Source organism: Salvelinus alpinus, chromosome 17, assembly GCF_045679555.1.
Source record: "Salvelinus alpinus chromosome 17, SLU_Salpinus.1, whole genome shotgun sequence".
Lineage (NCBI taxonomy): Eukaryota > Metazoa > Chordata > Actinopteri > Salmoniformes > Salmonidae > Salvelinus > Salvelinus alpinus.
The window spans coordinates 8755456-8779862 of NC_092102.1; the positions used below are offsets into that span (position 1 = coordinate 8755456).

The 24407-nt window shown below is 43.2% G+C and overlaps 2 protein-coding genes across 6 annotated transcripts in view; one reads left to right on the forward strand and one right to left on the reverse strand.

Moving 5' to 3' along the window:
* Positions 1-9121: 9121 nt before the first annotated feature.
* LOC139542068 (DENN domain-containing protein 2D-like) overlaps positions 9122-24407 on the reverse strand; it is a 39012-nt gene continuing 23726 nt past the window's right edge. For 4 of the 5 annotated variants that reach the window (XM_071347075.1, XM_071347072.1, XM_071347073.1 and 1 more), the window contains exons 4-15: positions 22915-23084; positions 22172-22284; positions 21998-22067; positions 21804-21881; positions 20661-20801; positions 17133-17281; positions 16840-17011; positions 16212-16262; positions 11938-12019; positions 10805-11050; positions 10539-10609; positions 9122-9636 (exon numbers count right to left, since the gene is read on the reverse strand). In XM_071347075.1, coding sequence (XP_071203176.1) covers positions 10539-10609; positions 10805-11050; positions 11938-12019; positions 16212-16262; positions 16840-17011; positions 17133-17281; positions 20661-20801; positions 21804-21881; positions 21998-22067; positions 22172-22284; positions 22915-23084 — 1343 coding nt within the window. In that variant the 3' untranslated portion in view covers positions 9122-9636. The remainder of the gene's footprint in view (positions 9637-10538; positions 10610-10804; positions 11051-11937; positions 12020-16211; positions 16263-16839; positions 17012-17132; positions 17282-20660; positions 20802-21803; positions 21882-21997; positions 22068-22171; positions 22285-22914; positions 23085-24407) is intronic. The other variant, XM_071347076.1, reaches the window with a different exon arrangement.
* Positions 13252-14228, forward strand: LOC139542070 (uncharacterized). Its single transcript, XM_071347077.1, has one exon. The coding sequence runs from the start codon at positions 13340-13342 to the stop codon at positions 14087-14089; it is 750 nt and encodes a 249-aa protein (XP_071203178.1). The 5' UTR covers positions 13252-13339; the 3' UTR covers positions 14090-14228.

Here is a 24407-nt window from a genome sequence, read left to right on the forward strand (position 1 = left end):
TCCAATCAAGTTGTAGAAACATCTAAAGGATGATCAGTGGAAACAGGATGCACCTGAGCTCAATTTCAAGTCTCATGGCCAAGGGTTTGAATACTTATGTAAATAAGGTACTTTTGTTTAAATTTTTAATACATTTGCTGAAAACCTGTTTTCACTTCATCATTATGGGGTATTGTGTGTAGATTGATGAGGATTTTTTGGTTTAATCCATTTTAGAATAAAGCTGTAACGTAACAAATTGTGGGAAAACTAAGGGGTCTGAATACTTTCCGAATGCACTGTATAGTGTATAAATCATTTCTAATATTAAACAAAGCAGACTGCACAATTTTATTTATAGATAGCCAGGGGCACACTACAAAACTCACACATAATTTACAAGCTAAGAATTTGTGTTTAGCGAGTCCGCCAGATCAGAGGCAGTAGGGATGACCAGGCATGTTCTCTTGATAAGTGCGTGAATTGGACAATTTTTTTGTCCTGCTAAGCATTCAAAATCTAACGAGTACTTGTGGGTACTTTATTTACTAAGTACTTTACACCAATGCATTTTTAAAAGTATAATAAATCAATTGAATATACATCGTCACAATAAGTCCATTATATATTTTAGGCAGGTCTAAAAAAAAACATGATATGAAGAAAATGTAGTTCAGAAGAATATAATATGAGTCAGACTACTGTATGTTACTAAGCAATAAGGCCCAAGAAGTTGTGGAATATGGCCAATATACCACGGCTTAAGGCTGTACTTAGGGACGATGCAACGCGGAGTATATTGGCCATATACCACAAACCCGAGGTGCCTTATTGCTTTTATAAACTGGTTACCAACGTAATTAGAGCAGTTAAATGTTTTGTCATACCTGTGGTATACAGTCTGATATACCATCGCTGTCAGCCAATCAGCATTCAGGGCTCAAGCCACCCAGTTTATAAATGGCTTTATACAATGGGTGGGTCTAATCCTGAATGCTGATTGGTTAAAGTTACCAGCGGCTAAATCTATGACGTTAAAATGCCTATTTACTGCGCAACCCACTGTATAAACTTGATCTCCACTATAAAAAGCATCTAGACATTATCTCACATTTCTTTAAGACTAACATTAGTTTTCAACAGTGGAGATTTGTAAAAACCTTGCTGTCTGTCTCTCTGACATTTGCAACATTGTTTCAATATTCAAATTCGACCTACAGCTGTCCCATAGTAATGAACATGTCTGGAGTCAGGACGAGACAGACAGGCAGGCAGTGTTTCTCAGCCAGTCGAAATCATGTTTCAGTATGAAGTGATTATGTTAGCTGTGTTGTTGGCTAGCTCCTCTGAACAACAGTGTTCTGATGAGAGAGCACATTTTCTATGCCAGGAAAAATAATGTCTCATTAGCTCATTGTTATGGATGTATCCAAATAAATGTCACTAGAAAACAGCTTAAACAAATGCAGCTACTGTTGTTATTCTGGCTGCACTGTTTGACATGACTGTAAATTAGCTGTAATTGGCTAGCTAGCAACAAGGGATAAGAACGTTGCCAGCCAGTATGGCAATGGAACATTTAGAACGACTGGGTCGCGTCCATAGAAACAGAACAAAAAGATTGAACGACTGAGTCGCGTCTCTGGCAACCGAACCAATAGAACGAACGGCCAGCCGGCTTGGGTAGCAACCCTAGATTTGTTTCGGGACTGTATCATGTAGAAGGATGAAATAGTATGAATACATTTATCAAATGTGTCAATCATTATTTAAATATGTTGGTAACTCGTAGTATAAAAGTGATAATGCCCTCGCAGCCGGTGTTTGGAGGATATATTGGCATGGTTTGGCGGCCCGAGACTAAGTCTTGGCGCTCCGGTACCACTTGCCGTGCGGTAGCAGAGAGAACAGTCTATGACTTGGGTAACTGGAGTCTTTGACAATTTTTGGGGCCTTCCTCTAACACCACCTAGTACATAGGTCCTAGATGTCATGATGTCAGGAAGCTTGGCCCAGTGATGTACTAGGCCGTATGCACTACCCTCTGTAGCGCCTTACGGTCAGATGCCGAGCAGTTGCCATACCAGGCGGTGATACAACTGGTGAGGATGCTCTCGATGGTGCAACTGTAGAACTTTTGAGGCTCTCGGGACCAAATCTTTTCAGTCTCGTGCCCACTTCACTTCAGTCCCGTCGATGTTAATGGGGGCCTGTTCGGCCCTTCTTTTCCTATAGTCCACGATCAGCTCCTTTGTCTTGCTCACATTGAGAGAGACGTTGTTGTCCTGGAACCACACTGCCAGGTCTCTGACCTCCTCCCTATAGGCTGTCTCATCGTTGTTGGTGATCAGGCCTACCACTGTTGTGTCATCAGCAAACTTAATGATGGTATTGGAGTCATGCTTGGCCACACAGTCATGGGTGACCAGGGAGTATAGGAGGAGACTAAGCACGCACCCCTGAGCGGCCCCAATGTTGAGGATCAGCGTGGCAGATGTTTTTTTGCCTACCCTCACCACCTGGGGGCGGCCAATCAGGAAGTCCAGGACCCAGTTGCAAAGGGAGGTGTTTAGTCCCAGGGTCCTTAGCTTCGTGATGAGATTTGTGGGCACTATGGTGTTGAACGCTGAGCTGTAGTCAATAAGCACGCATTCTCCTTCCAAACCGCTCATTGTTGAATTTGCGATTTCCAACTTTTTTGTGTTATGTTTATGTCCAATGGCCGATGAGCACTGATACGTTTTATCTATAATAGCTTGCTAGCTAAGATTTTGAAAGTATGATGTTGACATGATCAGTCCAAAACTAAGGTAGATATAATGTGATTTGAAGTTATTTTATCTGTGGCCAATGACCTTGAGCCTTCTTATATGGGCACTTCTAATGTAAATCTATGGCAGCACCCAAGGCGCTTGAATTTTCGAGCTCTCCCTGTAGATTTTGCGGTGACTGGTGTCCCCATGAGTGACAGAACACTGAGCCAATCACAGAGCAACTAGAGAACATTACCAACCCCTACGCTCTGTATATTCTGCTGGCTGCCCCTTTACCACAGAAAGCACTAGAGCTGCTTTACTCAAGAAAGCAAAAAGAGACCATGTTTGTATGTGGCTTTATTAACTCAATGATTTTGTTTGCAAACTGATATGTGACAAATATTAATGCCAAAATAATATGCAAAACAGGCAACAACAACAAATGTTATATATATATATATATATATATATATATATATTAGAGGTCGACCGATTATGATTTTTCAACGCCGATACTGATTATTGGAGGACCAAAAAAGCCGATACCGATTAAAATCAGCCGATTTGTTTTATTTATTTGTAATAATGACAATTACAACAATACTGAATGAACACTTATTTTAACTTAATATAATACATCAATAAAATCAATTTAGCCTCAAATAAATAATGAAACATGTTCAATTTGGTTTAAATAATGCAAAATTAAAGTGTTGGAGAAGAAAGTAAAAGTGCAATATGTGCCATTTTTAAAAAAGCTAACGTTTAAGTTCCTTGCTCAGAACATGAGAACATATGAAAACATATGCTTGAAGCATTGCGAAGAGCTGCTGGCAAAATGCACGAAAGTGCTGTTTGAATGAATGCTTACGAGCCTGCTGGTGCCTACCATCGCTCAGTCAGACTGCTCTATCAAATCATAGACTTAATTATAACATAACACACAGAAATACAAGCCGTAGGTCATTAATATGGTCGAATCCAGAAACTATCGTCTCGAAAACAAGACGTTTATTCTTTCATTAAAATACGGAACCGTTCTGTATTTTATCTAACGGGTGGCATCCATAAGTCTAAATATTCCTGTTACATTGCACAACCTTCAATGTTATGTCATAATTATGTAAAATTCTGGCAAATTAGTTCGCAATGAGCCAGGCGACACAAAAAGTTGCATATACTCTGACTCTGCGTGTAATGAACGCAAGAGAAGTGACACAATTTCACCTGGTTAATATTGCCTGCTAACCTGGATTCCTTTTAGCTAAATATGCAGGTTTAAAAATATATACTTCTGTGCATTGATTTTAAGAAAGGCATTGATGTTTATGGTTAGGTACACGTTGGAGCAACGACAGTCCTTTTTCGCGAATGCCACCGCATCGATTATATGCAACGCAGGACACGCTAGATAAACTAGTAATATCATCAACCATGTGTAGTTATAACTAGTGATTATGATTGATTGACTGTTTTTTATAAGATAAGTTTAATGCTAGCTAGCAACTTACCTTCTTACTGCATTCGCGTAACAGGCGGGCTCCTCGTGAGGCAGGTGGTTAGAGCATTGGACTAGTTAACTAACTGTAAGGTTGCAAGATTGAATCACTGAGCTGACAAGGTAAAAATCTGTCGTTCTGCCCCTGAAGAAGGCAGCTAACCCACCGTTCCTAGGCCATCATTGAAAATAAGAATGTGTTCTTAACTGACTTGCCTAGTTAAATAAAAGGTGTAAAATAAATAAATAATAATATATATTTTTTAATCAGCAAAATCGGCATCCAAAATTACCGATTTCCGATTGTTATGAAAACTTGAAATCGGCCATTCCGATTAAATCGGTCGACCTCTATATATACACTGCTCAAAAAAATTAAGGGAACACTTAAACAACACAATGTAACTCCAAGTCAATCACACTTCTGTGAAATCAAACTGTCCACTTAGGAAGCAACACTGATTGACAATAAATTTCACATGCTGTTGTGCAAATGGAATAGACAAAAGGTGGAAATTATCGGCAATTAGGAAGACACCCCCAATAAAGGAGTGGTTCTGCAGGTGGTGACCACAGACCACTTCTCAGTTCCTATGCTTCCTGGCTGATGTTTTGGTCACTTTTGAATGCTGGCGGTGCTTTCACTCTAGTGGTAGCATGAGACGGAGTCTACAACCCACACAAGTGGCTCAGGTAGTGCAGCTCATCCAGGATGGCACATCAATGCGAGCTGTGGCAAGAAGGTTTCCTGTGTCTGTCAGCGTAGTGTCCAGAGCATGGAGGCGCTACCAGGAGACAGGCCAGTACATCAGGAGACGTGGAGGAGGCCGTAGGAGGGCAACAACCCAGCAGCAGGACCGCTACCTCCGCCTTTGTGCAAGGAGGAGCAGGAGGAGCACTGCCAGAGCCCTGCAAAATGACCTCCAGCAGGCCACAAATGTGCATGTGTCTGCTCAAACGGTCAGAAACAGACTCCATGAGGGTGGTATGAGGGCCCGACGTCCACAGGTGGGGGTTGTGCTTACAGCCCAACACCGTGCAGGACGTTTGGCATTTGCCAGAGAACACCAAGATTGGCAAATTCGCCACTGGCGCCCTGTGCTCTTCACAGATGAAAGCAGGTTCACACTGAGCACATGTGACAGAGTCTGGAGACGCCGTGGAGAACGTTCTGCTGCCTGCAACATCCTCCAGCATGACCGGTTTGGTGGTGGGTCAGTCATGGTGTGGGGTGGCATTTCTTTGGGGGGCCGCACAGCCCTCCATGTGCTCGCCAGAGGTAGCCTGACTGCCATTAGGTACCGAGATGAGATCCTCAGACCCCTTGTGAGACCATATGCTGGTGCGGTTGGCCCTGGGTTCCTCCTAATGCAAGACAATGCTAGACCTCATGTGGCTGGAGTGTGTCAGCAGTTCCTGCAAGAGGAAGGCATTGATGGAATGGACTGGCCCGCCCGTTCCCCAGACCTGAATCCAATTGAGCACATCTGGGACATCATGTCTCGCTCCATCCACCAACGCCACGTTGCACCACAGACTGTCCAGGAGTTGGACACCTCCTGATAAGGTGGAGCATGCCCAGGCGTTGTAGGGAGGTCATACAGGCACGTGGAGGCCACACACACTACTGAGCCTCATTTTGACTTGTTTTAAGGACATTACATCAAAGTTGGATCAGCCTGTAGTGTGGTTTTCCACTTTAATTTTGAGTGCGACTCCAAATCCAGACCTCCATGGGTTGATAAATTTGATTTCCATTGATAATTTGTGTGATTTTGTTGTCAGCACATTCAACTATGTAAAGAAAAAAGTATTTAATAAGAATATTTCATTCATTCAGATCTAGGATGTGTTATTTTAGTGTTCCCTTTATTTTTTTGAGCAGTGTATATACATACACACACAGTTGAAGTCGGAAGTTTACAGACACTTAGGATGGACTCATTAAAACTCGTTTTTCAACCACTCCACAAATTTCTTGTTAACAAACTATAAGTCGGTTATGACATCTACTTTGTTAATGACACAAGTAATTTTTCCAATAATTGTTTACAGATGATTTCACTTATAAATCACTGTATCACAATTCCAGTGGGTCAGAAGTTTACATACACTAAGTTGACTGTGCCTTTAAACAGCTTGGGAAATTCCAGAAAATGACATCATGGCTTTAGAAGCTTCTGATAGGCTAATTGACATCATTTTAGTCAATTGAAGGTGCACCTGTGGATGCATTTCAAGGCCTACCTTCAAACTCAGTAACTCTTTGCTTGACATGGGAAAACCAAAAGAAATCAGCCAAGATCTCAGAATTTTGTTTTTGTAGATCTCCACAAGTCTGGTTCATCCTTGGGAGCAATTTCCAAACGCCTGAAGATACCACGTTCATCTGTACAAACAATAGTACGCAAGTATAAAAACCATGGGACCACGCAGCCAGCATACCGCTCAGGAAGGAGATGCATTCTGTCTCCTAGAGATGAATGTACTTGTGTGTGAAAAGTGAAAATCAATCCCAGAACAGCAAAGGACTTTGTGAAGATGCTGGAGGAAACAGGTACAAAAGTATCTATATCCACAGTAAAACGAGTCCTATAAAATCGACATAACCTGAAAGGCCGCTCAGCAAGGAAGAAGCCACTGCTCCAAAACCGCCATAAAAAAGCCAGACTACGGTTTGCAACTGCACATGGGGACAAGATTGTACTTTTTTGTGAAATTTCCTCTGGTCTGATGAAATAAAAATAAAACCATTGTTTTGTTTGGAGGAAAAAGGGGGAGGCTTGCAAGCCCGAAGAACACCATCCAAACCATGAAGCACGGGGGTGGCAGCGTCATGTTGTGGGGGTGCTTTGCTGCAGGAGGGACAGGTACACTTCACAAAATAGATGGCATCATGAGGTAGGAAAATTATGTGGATATATTGAAGCAACGGAAGTTAAAGCTTGGTAGCAAATGGGTCTTCCAAATGGACAATGACCCCAAGCATACTTTAAAGTTGTGGCAAAATGGCTTAAGGACAACAAAGTCAAGATATTGGAGTGGCTATCACAAAGGCCATCCAAAATTCACCCAACTTATTGTGGGAAGCTTGTGGAAGGCTACCTGAAATGTTTGACCCAAGTTTAAATTGTTTAAGGCAATGCTACCAAATACACTCAATTAGTATGTTAACTCCTGACCCACTGGGAATGTGATGAAATAAATAAAAGCTGAAATAAATCTCTACTATTATTCTGACATTTCACATTCTTAAAATAGTGGTGATCCTAACTGACCTAAGACAGGGCATTTTTACTAGGATTAAATGTCAGGAATTGTGAAACTGAGTTTAAATGTAGTTGGCTAACACAGAACCCAAACCGATGGCGCGCGTGAGTCATCGTGCATAAATATATTTTGTCCCACTACACCAAACGCAATCACGAAACACAGGTTAAAATATCAATACAAATTCTGAACCAATTACATTAATTTGGGGACAGGTCGAAAAGCATTTCATATTTATGGCAATTTAGCTAGTTAGCTTGCACTTGAGTGCTAATTTGTCCTATTTAGCTAGCTTGCTGTTGCTAGCTAATTTGTCCTGGGATATAAACAATGAGTTGTTATTTTACCTGAAATGCACAAGGTACTCTACTCTGACAATTAATCCACACATAAAACGGTCAACCGAATCCTTTCTTGTCATCTCTCCTCCTTCCAGGCTTGTTCATCTTTTAACTTATATGGTGATTGGTATCTAAACTTTCATAGTATTACCACGACGACCGGCAAAACAGTTAGCCTTTCCCATGTGGGTATGACCAATGAGGAGATGGCACGATGGTACCTGCTTCTATAAACCAATGAGATGGGAGAGGCAGGACTTGCAGCGCGATCTGCGTCAGAAATAGGAATTACTTCTATTTAGCCCTTGGCAACGCAGATGCTCATTGGCTCGCGCAAGCAGTGTGGGTGCAATAATTGAATAACATCGATTTCTACATTTATTTTGCGACGCGAGCGGTGTGGTCAGCCTGTAAGGTGTATGTAAACTTCCGACTTCAACTGTATATTTCTTTTTTAGCTAAACAGGTGGGGGCTCAAAATGCCTTTGGTGCGCATATGAAGTGGCTATGTTGAGCGTAAAAGTTAGCATTTGAAACAAGTCCTATATGCTATTTTTTTTTTATATTTGGCAACTTTAGTTGTGAATGATACAAACCTTAGAATATGCCTTAGAAATCAAAAGACTTATGGGCTGCATGCTGCAACTATACCCTATGAAGGATTTGAGAAAGTCGCAAAATAAGCTTGTGCTCTGTTCCTTGACATGCTGTTCTCTCCAGCGATCATTATTTCACACATCAGAATATTCTCAATTTAATCTTGTCTTTACTAATATGTAAACTTTGTTTAGAATGTCCCATTATCAAACGGGCAGGAACAGGGGCAAGAGGAGAAAGACATGTCATCCATAGGCACTCGAATAGCGAATGGAGGCCACTTTCCCACCGGTATATCCCATGTGTGGTAGGCTACTCCGGTTAGCGGTTACAAGTGATATGCCACCCAAACTCTGTATGCCATGGTCTCTCCAGCCCTGTTCCTGCAGTTACCCAGTGCTTAATCTGGGAAACAAAGTGAAGTCTGTTTGGGAACATCAATAGTAACATGTTCTCACAACAAAACATCTTTCATTAAACTGTTGACAACCCCTCTCGACACGCTGTAGAAAGGAATGAAGGCGAGAGGGGAGGAGATAGATACGCAAGGTGGTGAGATATTCTGTAGCTAAAGTTAATGTGTCAGTTAATTAATTATGAAAATATTAAAAATGCCTTATTACTAGGCTGTTCAAAATACAAATTCATTATAATGTACTGTAGGCTAACTCACAACTAAATCATTTTCTGCTTTTTTATTTCAGCTCATGAAACATGGGACCAACACTTTACATGCTGCGTTTATATTTTTGTTCAGTGTATCATTTTATACAGTAGTAGCACATAAAAAATACCCACTGTTACCCCAACCCCTCTCACACATATTCTTGCTCACATACAGATAAATAAATAAAAACTGGGCCTCCCGAGGGGCTGTGCCACAACCGGCCGTGGCCAGGAGTCCCATAGGACAGCTCACAATTGGCCCAGCGTCGTCACGTTTAGGGGAGGGTTTGGCACGGGGGGCTTTACTTGGCTCATCGCGCTCTAGTGACTTCTTGTGGCGGGCCGCGTGCCAGCAGACTGATCCCGGTCGCCAGTTGAGCGGTGTTTCCTCTGACACATTGGTGCAGCTGGCTTCCGGGTTAAGCTGGCGGGTGTTAAGGAGCGCGGTTAGGCGGGTCATGTTTCGGAGGACGCATGACTCCACCTTTGCCTCTCCCAAGCCCGTTGGAGTTGCATCCATGAGAGAAGACTGAAATTTGTGAGAAAAATAGGGAAAATAAAATACAATAGTAAAACACATTTTTTATATACAATAAACTACACTATTCACTTCCAATATTTACATCTACATCTGTAAAAATCTAGATATCACACATGTACAGTAAATCCCTTATATACACACACCATCACCTCAAGCTCAACCTCGACAAGACGGAGCTGCTCTTCCTACCAGGGAAGGCCTTCCCGCTCAAGACCTCTCCTTTCATGGTTGACAACTCCACGGTGTCCCACGCCCGGAGTGAAAAGAATCTTGGCGTGACCCTGGACAACACCCTGTCGTTCTCTGCAAACATCCAAGCAGTGTCTCGCTCCTGTAGGTTCATGGTCTACAACAGCCGTAGAGTACGACCCTACCTCACGCAGGAAGGGGGACAGGTGCTAATCCAGGCACTTGTCATCTCCTGTCTGGACTACTGCAACGCACTGTTGGCTGTGTTCCCCGCTTGTGCCATCAAACACCTGCAACCTACCCCGAACGCTGCATAATGTACAACCTTCCCAAGTTCACCCATGTCACCCTGCACACGCCACTGGCTTCCAGTTGAAGTTTGCCTCTACTACAAGACCATGGTACTTGCAGCAAGAGGAACTGCCCCTCCCGACCATTAGGCTATGCTCAAACCCTACACTCCAACCCGAGTACTCCTTCCTACCAGTCCGTCTCAGCCCGGTCAAAGCTCCCCCACCCCCAACCTACCACTGACTTTGCTGGTGGCTACTAGAATGCACTTACTATGACAGAGATAGCTAGGTGGGACAACCACATGCATCTTAAGATGAATGCACAAACTAAGTCGCTCTGGATAAGAGCGTCTGCTAAATGACAAATGTAAATGTAATATCATGGTCTCGTTTACAGTGTATTCATACTTAGTGTCTCTTCTTCGTCTTCTCTTTTCTCTTCTGTTCCTGGTATTCAACAATCTTTTTGTGGAAAATTCCTGGGGGAAAAAAGAGTAGATTAATTTACTCCTTTATGATAAGCAAACATATACCCCAGGAACAGGCTGGCTTCATTACCATGGTAAACAACTTCAGAAATGGTTTCTAACACATAAGTAAGCATCTTTCAAATACTGTTATGTAAGTATGTATAAAATAAAATAAAAATACAAATAAAAAAATCGTACAAGCACCTTGCTGGGAGCTTGCTGGCTGCTGCTCCACCTCCTGGATAAACAGGTCAAACATCTGGGTCTGGAGGAATTTCTTGACAAAGTGCCGCGTGGTGTTGGACTTAATGGCCTTATAGAAGGCTCTGCTCTGGAACACCCCCGGCTGGCCACTGCTGTTCCGCGTCACGTACAAAGCAAAATGGCCAACAGTCTTCACGAAGAAGGGCAGGAAGGCTTCCGAGACCACCCTGTTCAGCTCCTCCACAGCTGAGGGGGAAATGGTACACACACACACACAAACGGTCCAGGTGGCTCCTCAGAGGGGTGTCATTTGAGAGTGCTCATGAGCCATAACACTCTGGATCTCCAGTACCACAGTAAGGCATCACGTTGACCGTCCACCAGTTTGTGTTACTATGATGACACATGCTAATTTTCCTTAACCGCTCATTACTTTGAAAAGATCAAAGAAAGCATAAAGCAATCTACAGGCAACTACCAAAATAAAGGATACACCAACGTAAAGACAAAGTGTCTTAATAGGGCGTTGTGGCACCACGAGCCACCAGAAAAGCTTCAATGCACCTTGGCATAGATTCTGCACGTGTCTGGAACTCCATTCGTCCATGAGAAATTCCATAATTTTGTGTTTTGTTGATGGAAAGCGCCACTCTAGAATCTCCAATAAGTGTTCAATTGGGTCGTGATCTAGTGACTGAAACACAAACTTTAAACCCCCTATGCTCCTTTGAGACCGCTCAAAAAGTCACAGATCTCTTCTAGCCATGGTAGCCAAAATAATGGGCAACTGGACATTTTTATACATGACCCCTAAGCATGATGGAATGTTTTAATTGCTTAAATAACAAAAGGGACCACACCTGTGTGGAGGCACCTACTTTCAATATACTTTGTATCCCTCATTTACTCAAGTTCTTCATTTATTTTGGCAGTTACCTGTATTTTCAAAGGTTACAGTTAATAAAAAGCATGTCACATTTTAATTGTGTAATCAAAGTATGTCTATCTGAACCCCTGATGTGGTACTGCAGGTGCAAAAGTGCGATAATCTCTGGACACTTCGTGAAATAATACCCAATGCCACACCTCATTTGCATTTTGGATAAACAGCTTTTTTATATGAAAATACTCACTGGCTTTTTCTTTCCTGTTTCTTAGTGCCTGCAGTATTTCATCTTGAAGCTTAGGGGGCAGAATAGACTTCTCATCCCCGATCTATGAAACAGAGGAACCATATTCAATGGTATGACAAAGCAAAAAAATAATTTCCCCCCATAGTTTTAAAGCTGCAATATGTAACTTTTTGGGCGACCTGACCAAATTCACATAGAAATGTGAGTTATAGGTCTGTCGCTCGTTGAAAGCAAGTCAAGGAAGAGGTAAATCTGTTCTGTGTGCGTTATTTCTATGCTTCCCGTTCTTAAGTTTTGTTTGTCTTTTAACTTTTCGGTTTTGTACACCAGCTTCAAACAGCTGAAAATAGTATATTTTTGGTCATTGAAAATATATTCGAAAGCAGATCATTTATTTTTGTTTTAGAGTTAATATCATGCAAGTCTACACATTTTGCCATGGGGCATAAAGAAAATGTTACAGTTTCTAAGCACGTTTGCAGCAATTCTACATATTTTGCCATGGGGCGGGGGAAGAAAATGAGCTGTTTTACAGCCAATTTCCTACCATTGAACACATTTTGCCAAGGGTGGAGAGAAATGTTTGACGTTTTGAATATGAAATCTGAGTAAGACTGTCTAACAAAAAGCCGGCCGCCCAACAACCTGCCCGCTTGACCCTATCCCCTCCTCTCTTCTCCAGACCATTTCCGGAGACCTTCTCCCTTACCTCACCTCGCTCATCAACTCATCCTTGACCGCTGGCTACGTCCCTTCCGTCTTCAAGAGAGCGAGAGTTGCACCCCTTCTGAAAAAACCTACACTCGATCCCTCCGATGTCAACAACTACAGACCAGTATCCCTTCTTTCTTTTCTCTCCAAAACTCTTGAACGTGCCGTCCTTGGCCAGCTCTCCTGCTATCTCTCTCAGAATGACCTTCTTGATCCAAATCAGTCAGGTTTCAAGACTAGTCATTCAACTGAGACTGCTCTTCTCTGTGTCACGGAGGCGCTCCGCACTGCTAAAGCTAACTCTCTCTCCTCTGCTCTCATCCTTCTAGACCTATCGGCTGCCTTTGATACTGTGAACCATCAGATCCTCCTCTCCACCCTCTCCGAGCTGGGCATCTCCGGCGCGGCCCACGCTTGGATTGCGTCCTACCTGACAGGTCGCTCCTACCAGGTGGCGTGGCGAGAATCTGTCTCCGCACCACGTGCTCTCACCACTGGTGTCCCCCAGGGCTCTGTTCTAGGCCCTCTCCTATTCTCGCTATACACCAAGTCACTTGGCTCTGTCATATCCTCACATGGTCTCTCCTATCATTGCTATGCAGACGACACACAATTAATCTTCTCCTTTCCCCCCTCTGATAACCAGGTGGTGAATCGCATCTCTGCATGTCTGGCAGACATATCAGTGTGGATGACGGATCACCACCTCAAGCTGAACCTCGGCAAGACGGAGCTGCTCTTCCTCCCGGGGAAGGACTGCCCGTTCCATGATCTCGCCATCACGGTTGACAACTCCATTGTGTCCTCCTCCCAGAGTGCTAAGAACCTTGGCGTGATCCTGGACAACACCCTGTCGTTCTCAACTAACATCAAGGCGGTGACCCGTTCCTGTAGGTTCATGCTCTACAACATTCGCAGAGTACGACCCTGCCTCACGCAGGAAGCGGCGCAGGTCCTAATCCAGGCACTTGTCATCTCCCGTCTGGATTACTGCAACTCGCTGTTGGCTGGGCTCCCTGCCTGTGCCATTAAACCCCTACAACTCATCCAGAACGCCGCAGCCCGTCTGGTGTTCAACTTTCCCAAGTTCTCTCACGTCACCCCGCTCCTCCGCTCTCTCCACTGGCTTCCAGTTGAAGCTCGCATCCGCTACAAGACCATGGTGCTTGCCTACGGAGCTGTGAGGGGAACGGCACCTCCGTACCTTCAGGCTCTGATCAGGCCCTACACCCAAACAAGGGCACTGCGTTCATCCACCTCTGGCCTGCTCGCCTCCCTACCTCTGAGGAAGTACAGTTCCCGCTCAGCCCAGTCAAAACTGTTCGCTGCTCTGGCACCCCAATGGTGGAACAAACTCCCTCACGACGCCAGGTCAGCGGAGTCAATCACCACCTTCCGGAGACACCTGAAACCCCACCTCTTTAAGGAATACCTAGGATAGGATAAAGTAATCCTTCTAACCCCCCCCCCCTTAAAAGAGTTAGATGCACTATTGTAAAGTGGTTGTTCCACTGGATATCATAAGGTGAATGCACCAATTTGTAAGTCGCTCTGGATAAGAGCGTCTGCTAAATGACTTAAATGTAATGTAAATGTAAAAACAATGGGGGCCCCCCGGCCGGTAATTCAACTACAATTACTAAGTTTAGATAATTGTTAAGTTAGTCTAGAGGCCAATTAAAACAATGTTAGCTGACATGGGCTAATTGAGTGACTTTCAGTGACTGACTGACATAAGAGAAAAACTACTGATGCACAACCAAGTGAAAAAATTGCACCTTGTGTATTCTACTATTCTAACTTGCAACAGTAAGTGAAGACCCCACCAAGTTAAAAAAATATATACAGTACCAGTAAAAAGTTGACTCAAACCCTTGAATGAGTAGGTTCTTCTTTCACAATTTTCTACATTTTACTACGTTAAATAATAGTGAAGACATCAAAACTATGAAATAACCAAAAATGTGTTAAATCAAAATATATTTTATATATGAGATTCTTCAAAGTAGCAACCCTTTGCACACTCTTGGCATTCTCTTAACCAGCTTCACTTCGATTGATTTTCCAACAGTTTTGGAGTTCCCACATATGCTGAGCACTTGTTGGCTGCTTTTCCTTCACTGAGGTCCAACTCATCCCAAACCATCTCATTTGGTTTCAGGTTGGGTGATTGTGAAGGCCAGGTCATCTGATGCAACACTCCATCACTCTCCTACTTGGTCAAATAGCCCTTACACAGCCTGGAGGCGTGTTTTGGGTCATTGTCCTGTTGAAAATTAAATGATAGTGGGACTAAGTGTAAACCAGATGGGATGGTGTATCGCTGCAGAATGCTTTGGTAGCAATGCTGGTTAAGTGTGCCTTGAATTGCAAATAAATCACTGAGTGTCACCAGCAAAGCACCCCATCACACCTCCCCCTTCATGCTTCACGGTGGGAACCACACATGCAGAGATCATCCGTTCACCTACTCTGCGTCTTACAAAGACACGGCGGTTGGAACCAAAAATCTCAAAATTGGACTCAGACCAAAGGACAGATTTCCACCAGTCTAAGGTCCATTGCTCGAGTTTCTTGGCCCAAGCAAGTCTCTTCTTCTTATCGGTGTCCTTCAGTAGTGGTTTCTTTGCTGCAATTCAACCATGAAGGCCTGATTCATGCAGTCTCCTCTGAACAGTTGATGTTGAGATGTCTGTTACTTGAACTTACCATCCATTCTGAGGATGGTAACTCTAATGAACTTATCCTCTGTGTCTTCCTTTCCCGTGGCAGTCCTCATGAGAGCCAGTTTCATCATAGCACTTGGTTTTTGCGACTGCACTTGAAACTTTCAAAGTACTTAATTTTCCAGATTGACTGACCTTCATGTAAAAGTAACGGACTATCATTTCTGATTATTTGAGCTGTTCTTGTCATAATTTGAACTTGATCTTTTACCAAATGGTGCTATCTTCTGTTGAACACCCCTACCTTGTCACAACACAACAACTGACTGGCTCAAATGCATTAAGGAAAGAAATTACACAAATTCTAGGTGACTACCTCATGAAGCTGGTTGAGAGAATGCCAGGTGTGCAAAGCTGTCATCAAGGCAAAGGGTGGCTACTTTGAAGAATCTCAAATATATTTTGATTTGTTTAACACATTTTTGGTTACAACATGATTCCATGTGTTATTTCATAGTTTTGATGTCTTCACTATTATTCTACAATGTAGAAAATAGTTTAAAAAAAGAAACTCTGGAATGAGTAAGTGCCAAACGTTTGACTGGTACTGTATATCTGAGGACCTTCAAAAGAGGGGCCCCGCCAGTTGCCCATTCCTGCTCTACACTATACTTGCTTGTCTTGTCACAAACTGAAATTAGGCAAACTATTAGAATTTTAGCACCCAGGAAATGGTGGAGCGATTTTTGCATAGTGCATGTGTAAGTGCAAAACAGTGAAAAAAAGAATTTCAATTCAAAAGCATGCGTTCAAGTAAATGTGATAATTGTGTCTGTAAAACATAGGCCATTCGTTCCACTCTTTAGACACCACAGGACAGATATTTCAGACACTTACTTGAACTAGGAAAGTGTCCTTCCTATCCTCTGACAAGTCCACCACAAGCAGCTGTGTTAGGGAAAACAAAGCCTAGAATGAGTATTTCAACACCAATCCATCACTATTACAACACCAATCCATCACTATTACAACTAGACTCCCAAACGTTCCATCCAGTCATTCAGGGGCTCTCAAATCATCTATCCTTGATTCTTCGCATCTTCACCTCATCAAAATGCATTGGAGGAGAAGGTCTGAGGGGAGGGACCTTTGACCTCCTCCAATACGTTGAGGCGGCAAGGAAAGATGAATTGAGATAGACCGTGGCTCTGATCCAGGAACAACCCCTTAGCCCCTACCTCCTTGGAAGTTCCTGTGCTTTAACAGAGAGGCTAGCAGACTTTGCCATATTGCTTATACCTATCCAAGTGCCTAGGGGTAAGGGGTAATGTTTAACGTTTCTCTGGTGCTAACATTGCTGTAGTCTCAGGGGGCCATCCTTGTATTATTCAAAGCCTCTACCGTACTTTACCCCCGTTTAGAGTCTTCCTGCTGACAGGTTCCCATGGCTTTCGGAATGTACATGATCTGGGTGTCCGAGGCTAATGGGGGGGGGGGGGGGGGGGGGGTTGGGTGTGTGACTCACGTCGGTCTGGTCTGTGACCTGTTCCATTAGCCGCTTCTGCACTCCCAGCAGGTAGGGGGTGGGGGCCATAACAACGTCGATGAGGATCTCAGGGACTATGGAGATGAAGGTGTGTTGCCAGATGAATGGATAGAGAAGGGCGGCCACAGCGTGGATCACCTGGGACAGGGTGCTGGGGAGGGGTCAGACTTATTCAGTGTGTTTGTCACTGTGTGAAGTAGTTAAGCTCTCAATTGACGAAGTTGACGCATGCGTGTCTGAGACGACTAAAATAAATGGTGTGCGCGCAGTACCTGAGCTCCACAGCTATGAAAACAATGCGTCGCTCCATAACGGCGGCAGCGAACACCAGCACCACCTCCTCATTGGTCAAGCAACGGAAGAGCGTGCGGAAGTCCACGTGCTCCAGCCACGAGTCCACCGGCCGCGTCAGACTGATGATCTGGAGGAGACCGTCAACTCTTATTTACACGTTAATACTGTGACCCACATGTTATATACAGTAAATGTCCCCACCGTCACCAACATGTTACATACAGTAAGGTAATACAAAGTTGATTTATTGTTGAATGGTTTTCTTAATTTTTTTGTAATGCGAGCAAGCGGGGAACAACTCTACCTCAAGATAGTTCAGCCTCTTGATAAGCATGGCTTAACTCTTGGTATAATGGCAAAGATTTTGGAATGGCAGTCACAGGGGACAGGGTTTGAGTCCTAGTCGGGGTACCCTCCTAATTAACTACAATAGTACCATTGAAAGCATGTCCCAGCCACATCTGCGGCACAGTTGATTTTTCAGAGGCATAGTTCAGCCTCAATATTTCATAATGAGTGTACTTGCTGAGATATATAGCAGTTTACTAAAGTAATCACACCTAAACGTACAGATACAATACAGCAACAACTAGAGTGTGTGTGGGGGTTAATTGTGAAAAAAGGACCTGAAAGATGGAATGTTGCAGGATGGTATTGGTGTTAGTGGGATTTTAGCCCTGGGGGAACATTGAGTAAGAGGGCAGGATCAGACACAGCACCCCACAAACATCAGTGCTATGTGTGTATAGACACACAGATGTTTTGTTTAACCAGTCATGTACCACACTTTCCCCAATGGTGCCAGAACAGTAACTTGGGGTTATCCAAAATGAATGCAAATTACTAAACACACACTGTGGAATGTGTGTACACAAATGTCCACTACTCTTGCAGGCATTGATGTTTCTATTTTCATGTTGGCTGTGTGTGTCACCTCTGCCCTAGTGCATCTCTTTTCTTACCAGCATTATTCCAAGCTAAATGGATTTCCTTTTCTGTCAATGCATCTCCACCTGCTGGCATGGTCTCCTTTTTCACTAGCTGTGTGTGTGTGTGTCCGTCCAACTGGCTTTGTGCATCTTGTTAGCGTTGTGTCTCCTAGATCTCCAGCTGTGTGCTTTATTTTTACTTCCTGTAGCTTGGAAGAGGAGTACCCCTCATCCAGAAACTCTTTTCTCCTGGCCTGGATGATCAGATTGGTGACCGGGCCTGAGTAGGTTTCCACCATAATGCTTGTCACCAATCAATGTGGACATTTCTCAACTTTTGGAACAGTGTATTCTGGTTTTCATTACAACCAATTATTCCCATCATCCTAATGTTTTGTTATGATGTGCCCTAATGAATACCACCCAGGTCTCAAGGAAGACCACGGAGTCATTCCATGTCATTTCAGCAAGCCATAAAACATTTTGTTGAAATGAAAGTTTGAAACTAATTTATTGCACCCAATTTGGCCCTTTTATAGGACTCACACAATATTCAACAAATATAGTAATCAACATACAATTTGGACCCAACATCATCCTACCATCGGGTAGACATGATGAATCCAATAAAATAGTCACACATGGACCTCCTAAACCCCACGCCAATCCCACCCCAACAACCAGTATACAGTATCAGTTCTCTATATCTGAGAAGTAGTATGGAGCTGCGGCTTGGAGTTTTGCTAACTCACCCATTCAATGTATTCCCTGTGATTCTGTTTCCCCCCCTGTTAGCCATTGAAGTCGTTTATTTACCATAAATTAATGTGAAAGTACCAGGGGTGTATCCATTACGGAAACAGTTCACCGTTTGAGAACCAAACGGAAGTGAACAGAGCAAAACAAGAGTTTATATTGGACAAATTCAGGTAGGTCCCTCCCTGTTCCGTTTAAGAAACATTTTGCAACAGAATCGGTGTAATGAATACGCCCCCAGGTTTTGCCCACTAGATGCTGCGGTTCCTTTTATACATTTGTGAAAGCAAGTTCTTCTCTTAGAAACCTAATGCTTCAACCCAACTCTACTTGAATAGTCCAACAAATGGCAGCTCTCTGAGGGCTATCCCTATGGTGCAATTCTCATATGAAGACTTTTCCTACATGCCCAAAACTTTGATGGAGAAATGGGCTATGACTAAAATGTTGTGACAACTAATAAAATACAATTATAAACCATTGCGTGGCAGTCATATGTTTTTCAATACAATTACTAGAAAATATCTTTATATGTAGTATGATTAGTGATATTTACCATTAAACACAACACCAGACAGTGTGTTCGGGACTTTTACCATTGAAGACCATAACATTGAAACCATTAGAACTGAGAACTGAGTACTTCTCCTGTCTTATCCGGTGTCCTGTGTGAATTTAAGTATGCTCTCTCTAATTCTCTCCTTCTCTTTCTTTCTCTCTCTCGGAGGACCTGAGCCCTAGGACCATGTGTCAGGACTACCGGGCATGATGACTCCTTGCTGTCCCCAGTCCACCTGGCCTTGCTGCTGTTCCAGTTTCAACTGTTCTGCCCGCGGCTATGGAACCCTGACCTGTCCACCGGACGTGCTACCTGTCCCAGACCTGCTGTTTTCAACTCTCTAGAGACCGCAGGAGCGGTAGAGATACTCTTAATGATCGGCTATGAAAAGCCAACTGACATTTACTCCTGACGATTATTTGACCATGCTGGTCATTTATGAACATTTGAACATCTTGGCCATGTTCTGTTATAATCTCCACCCGGCACAGCCAGAAGAGGACTGGCCACCCCTTATAGCCTGGTTCCTCTTTAGGTTTCTTCCTAGGTTTTGGCCTTTCTAGGGAATTTTTCCTAGCCCCCGTGCTTCTACACCTGCATTGCTTGCTGTTTGGGGTTTTAGGCTGGGTTTCTGTACAGCACTTCGAGATATTAGCTGATGTACGAAGGGCTATATAAAATAAACTTGATTTGATTGGCTTGAATTGTGAGAATGACCACACAATTTATTTTCACCATCAGCAAAAGCTATTGGTTTTCTACCCAAGGTTGCAAAGAAAATGTTGTGACTAAAATTAACAAACGAGACCAGAATAATTGATAAATGGCCTTGGCAGTAGCAAAATCTGGTACTTTCACACAAATTTTTGGTAAATAATGAAAGCGACTTCAATCAGGTGAAAAAAAAACATCACATTCACAGGGAATACATTACATAGGATAAAGAAGCCTCAGCGCCATACTAATGGTCAGACAGAGAAATGATACTGCATCCTGGTTGTTGGGGTGGGATTGGCGTGTAGGTGCTCCGTCGGTGGCTTTTGAGTATTTCATTGGATTCCTCATGTCTTACTCATTGTTAGAAATAATTATGGTCCAAATCGGATGCTAGAGATCAAATTATATTTCAACAAAGTAATGTTTCAGGAATGCTAATCATCTGTTTCTAACTAAAGAAATGATTTCAACAATCTGAGATGGTAGGTGTCGAAATCGTCTTGTGCTATACTAACTTAGTAATGTGGCTAAGTCAGAGTGCTAACCTCGGTGCCCTTGTCGGGAATGAAGCTCTTGATCTTGACAGTGTTGCCTGGGGCGGGGAACGCTGCCTCCCTAAGGCTCTGCATGAACGGGTAAATCATCGCCATGGAGATCTGGTGTCGCTTCTCCACCTCGTCAAATATCTGCACCAGAAGAGCGACAGGAATATTCCAACTCAGACATCGTCATTGGATTGTGCACCACTGGAATAATAACAATTACCCTACACACACATTTCAGTGTGTGAACTTCTCAAGCCCTTCACAAAACCAACAGAAACCACAATGAACGGTGCAGCAGTAATAAGTGTATGAGGAAGTAAACTGTGGGGCTTAGTATTCCCACTAGCCTAAGTGGTAGTGTAGTGGTGGTGTGGGTCAATATTCATGTCAAAAGATTTGGTGCACCACTGAAAAATGATTTTTTTTAAATCAGCTACTTCAACTTTGACCACAGACAGGGGCTAATGATAAAGTCCCACAAAGAGGGAGAACACACGAACCGTACACGGTCTAGGACATTTCAAAACCCCCATAGCAGTCTAATAGGCTCATACATCAAGGTAATTTTCTCGTACCATAACACATCGTTGCATAAACACAGTAACGCAGTCCAATTTCACACACGACTGAATAAAGGTATGAACAGTTGTCAGAATTGCGAGAGGTGCCCATCACATCCAGTTCTACTTAAGTGGAAGAGTATCTTTTTATTTTCTCCGATAGGGGAGGTTATGGGCTGTTGACATTTCCAAAGGATTTCCACAAAACTGTGATAAGGTGAGAACTACCTTGGTCTTAGTAGCTTTAAAGGGATAGTTTTTTTTATTTTTTAAGTCTTAACTTATTTTACCGACTTACCTACAGTGTTGTCGTCTCGTCCAAACTGCTTTTAAGTTTGTTCGCTGGTTATTTAGCAATGGCCAGAATCTTCTGGCTAGCATTTTTGGAGCATGTAGCAGTGTATGGAAATTGATTGTATCAGTTCAAAAACACACAAAAAAGTGGCCTATATCCCTTTAAATGGTGAAATCTGAGTAAGCATCGTTACACCCAGGGATCTGCCCAGTTCCACTCATCCATGCTGCAGTCTCTGTGCAAAACACTCGTTGACAGCCGAAAGCCAATAACCTTTGAGCGGGTTACCTTGGAGAAGAGTCCGAAACAAGCCAGGCTGCTAATGATGCAGAAGGCTTCGGGGGGGCGCGCTCCGTTGCCGTGGGGCTAGACGAAAACAATGGAGAAACAGACAGAGGGAGAGAGGAATAAGGAGACATTTGTCACACTCTAATAAATCTTAAAGTAGAGCATCTGACGTGAAAAACCAAAGTGAAACTTACCAGTAGCCTTCTGCAGTATCCATTCCTTCTGCTGCCATCGATCTCAGTCAAGACAAAGGAGAATGTCTCACTAGAGAAGTGTGTGAAAGAGAGTATTTATATTTGATTATCAGTAACACACCCAGCTTTCCCACTAGGAAAAATGATGGACATTCATATCAGGTGCAGCGTTACCTGTGGTACTCTGTTAGGGGGGCCCAGCTGATCCCCTCTGGGAAACAGAAGAGCGTGATTGCCTTCAGGGTCTTCTCCTCCTCCTCTCTTTGGAATCTCACCATCCCATCCCTCTGAGTGAGAGAGAGAAACAGAGCGAGAGCAACTGAGAGTTGAAAAGTATTCAGACCCCTTCCCTTTTTCCACTTTGAGGAAAAGGCTGTAACGTAACAATCTACACACAACACGCCATAATGTGAAAGCGAAAACAACTTTTGAATTTTTCGCAAATCAAAAATTTTTATAAAATAAAAACTACCTTATTTACATAAGTATTCAGACCATTTACTATGACTAGAAATTGCGCTCAGGTGCATCGTGTTGCCATTGATAATTATTGAGATGTTTCTAGAACTTGATTGGAGTCCACCTGTGGTAAATTCAATTCATTGGACTTTTTTGGGGAAAGGCACACACCGGTCTATAGAAGGCCCCACAGAAAAAAATATTTAATCAATTTTAGAATAAGGCTGTGACGTAACAAAATGTAGAAATAGTCAAGGGGTCCGGATGCTTTTATTTTTTGGATGCCTGTCTTCGATGTTTAGCAACCCTCCTACTTTTCTTGCTGAAGGCCTACCTGAACTATTCTCTCCTACCTCCCTTTTAATCTTCTAGGACTTCAATTGCACTTTTAATTTCTTCACATTTTTCCTTCATATCCCTTTTGGGAGACATGCAGTGTGTCCAACTAGCGGACTCACCTTGGGGAACTGGTAGGTGATCTGCGGCTCGTAGGCCCCCTCTTTGGACTTCTTGAGGCTGACCACCACCAGGTACTCAAAGAAGTACTGCCCGCTCATGTAGCGCTGCTCCCTGGCTGTGGTGTCCACCGGAGCTGAATCCAGAGACTCCTGACATGGCTCCTTCACCCCTGCAGCGACAACATTGTCACAACATATAGTAACATATCGTAAAATGGTACCCTGGTGGCTTAATGGCTGCTAAACTTATTAACATTTAGTAGTTTGTCTTTTTATACACTTTGTTTTTGATAGTTAAATAAGAATTGATTAATAATCTGATTTGTCCAGGTTGTATAACACTGCGATGTTGAAAAGTGTATGCTAGCTTGCTGGAACTGGGAGCTGTTTTGGTTAGAATGCGGACATCGGCTTCAACGGCAGTGGAGAAGTGCAGTGAGAGGATTGCGGAGATAGTCCCGTAGAGATCAGGACTACTTTGATGATTACCAATGTGTGGTAGGCTTTCTGGCGCCAGCGGCTGCCGTGGCGTCTCCCAAGTGGGTGCTACACAGTAGTGCAAAGGACTAGCTACAGTACCTACCACATCCATAACATGCTGACCAGACCGGACACGTCGTATGCGCGAGTGTCGCAAGATAAATTTAGAAATCCATGTTATTCAATTATTGCACCCACACTGCTCACGCGCGCCAATGAGCATCTACGTTGCCAAGGGCTAAAATAGAAATCATTCCTATTTCTGACGCAGATCGCGCTGAAAGTCCTGCCTCTCCCATCTCCTCATTGGTTTATAGAAGCAGGTGCCATCTTGTGCCACCTCCTCATTGGTTATTCCCACGTGGGTGATTGAAAGACGAACTGTTTTGCCGGTTGTCGTGGTAATACTATGAAAGTTTAGATGCGATCACCATATAAGTTCAACGATAAAAAGCCTGGAAGGAGGAGAGATGACTAGAAAGGATTCGGTTGGCCGTTTTATGTGTGGATTAATTTGTCGGAGTAGAGGACCTTGTGCAGTTCAGGTAAAATAACAACTCACCGTTTATATCCCAGGAAAAATTAGCTAGCAACAGCAAGCTAACTAAATAGGACAAATTAACTAGCAAGTGCAAGCTAACTAGCTAAATTGCCATACATGTTTAATGCTTATCGACCTGTCCCCAAATTAATATAATTGGTTCAGAGTAAAGGTCGACCGATTAATCGGAATGGCCGATTAATTAGGGCCGATTTCAAGTCTTCATAACAATCGCAAATCGGTACTTTTGCAAATCGGTATTTTTGGACACCGATTTGGCCGAATTTTTTATTGTATTTTTTTAACACCTTTATTTATTCTTTATTTAACTAGGCAAGTCAGTTAAGAACACATTCTTATTTTCAATGACGGCCTAGGAACGGTGGGTTAGCTGCCTTGTTCAGGGGCAGAACGACAGATTTTTACCTTGTCAGCTCAGGGATTCAATCTTGCAACCTTACAGTTAACTAGT

Coding starts and splice junctions, on each gene's coding strand:
- LOC139542070 (XM_071347077.1), top strand. CDS start 13,340: ATGACGGATCACCACCTCAAGCTGAACCTCGGCAAGACGGAGCTGCTC.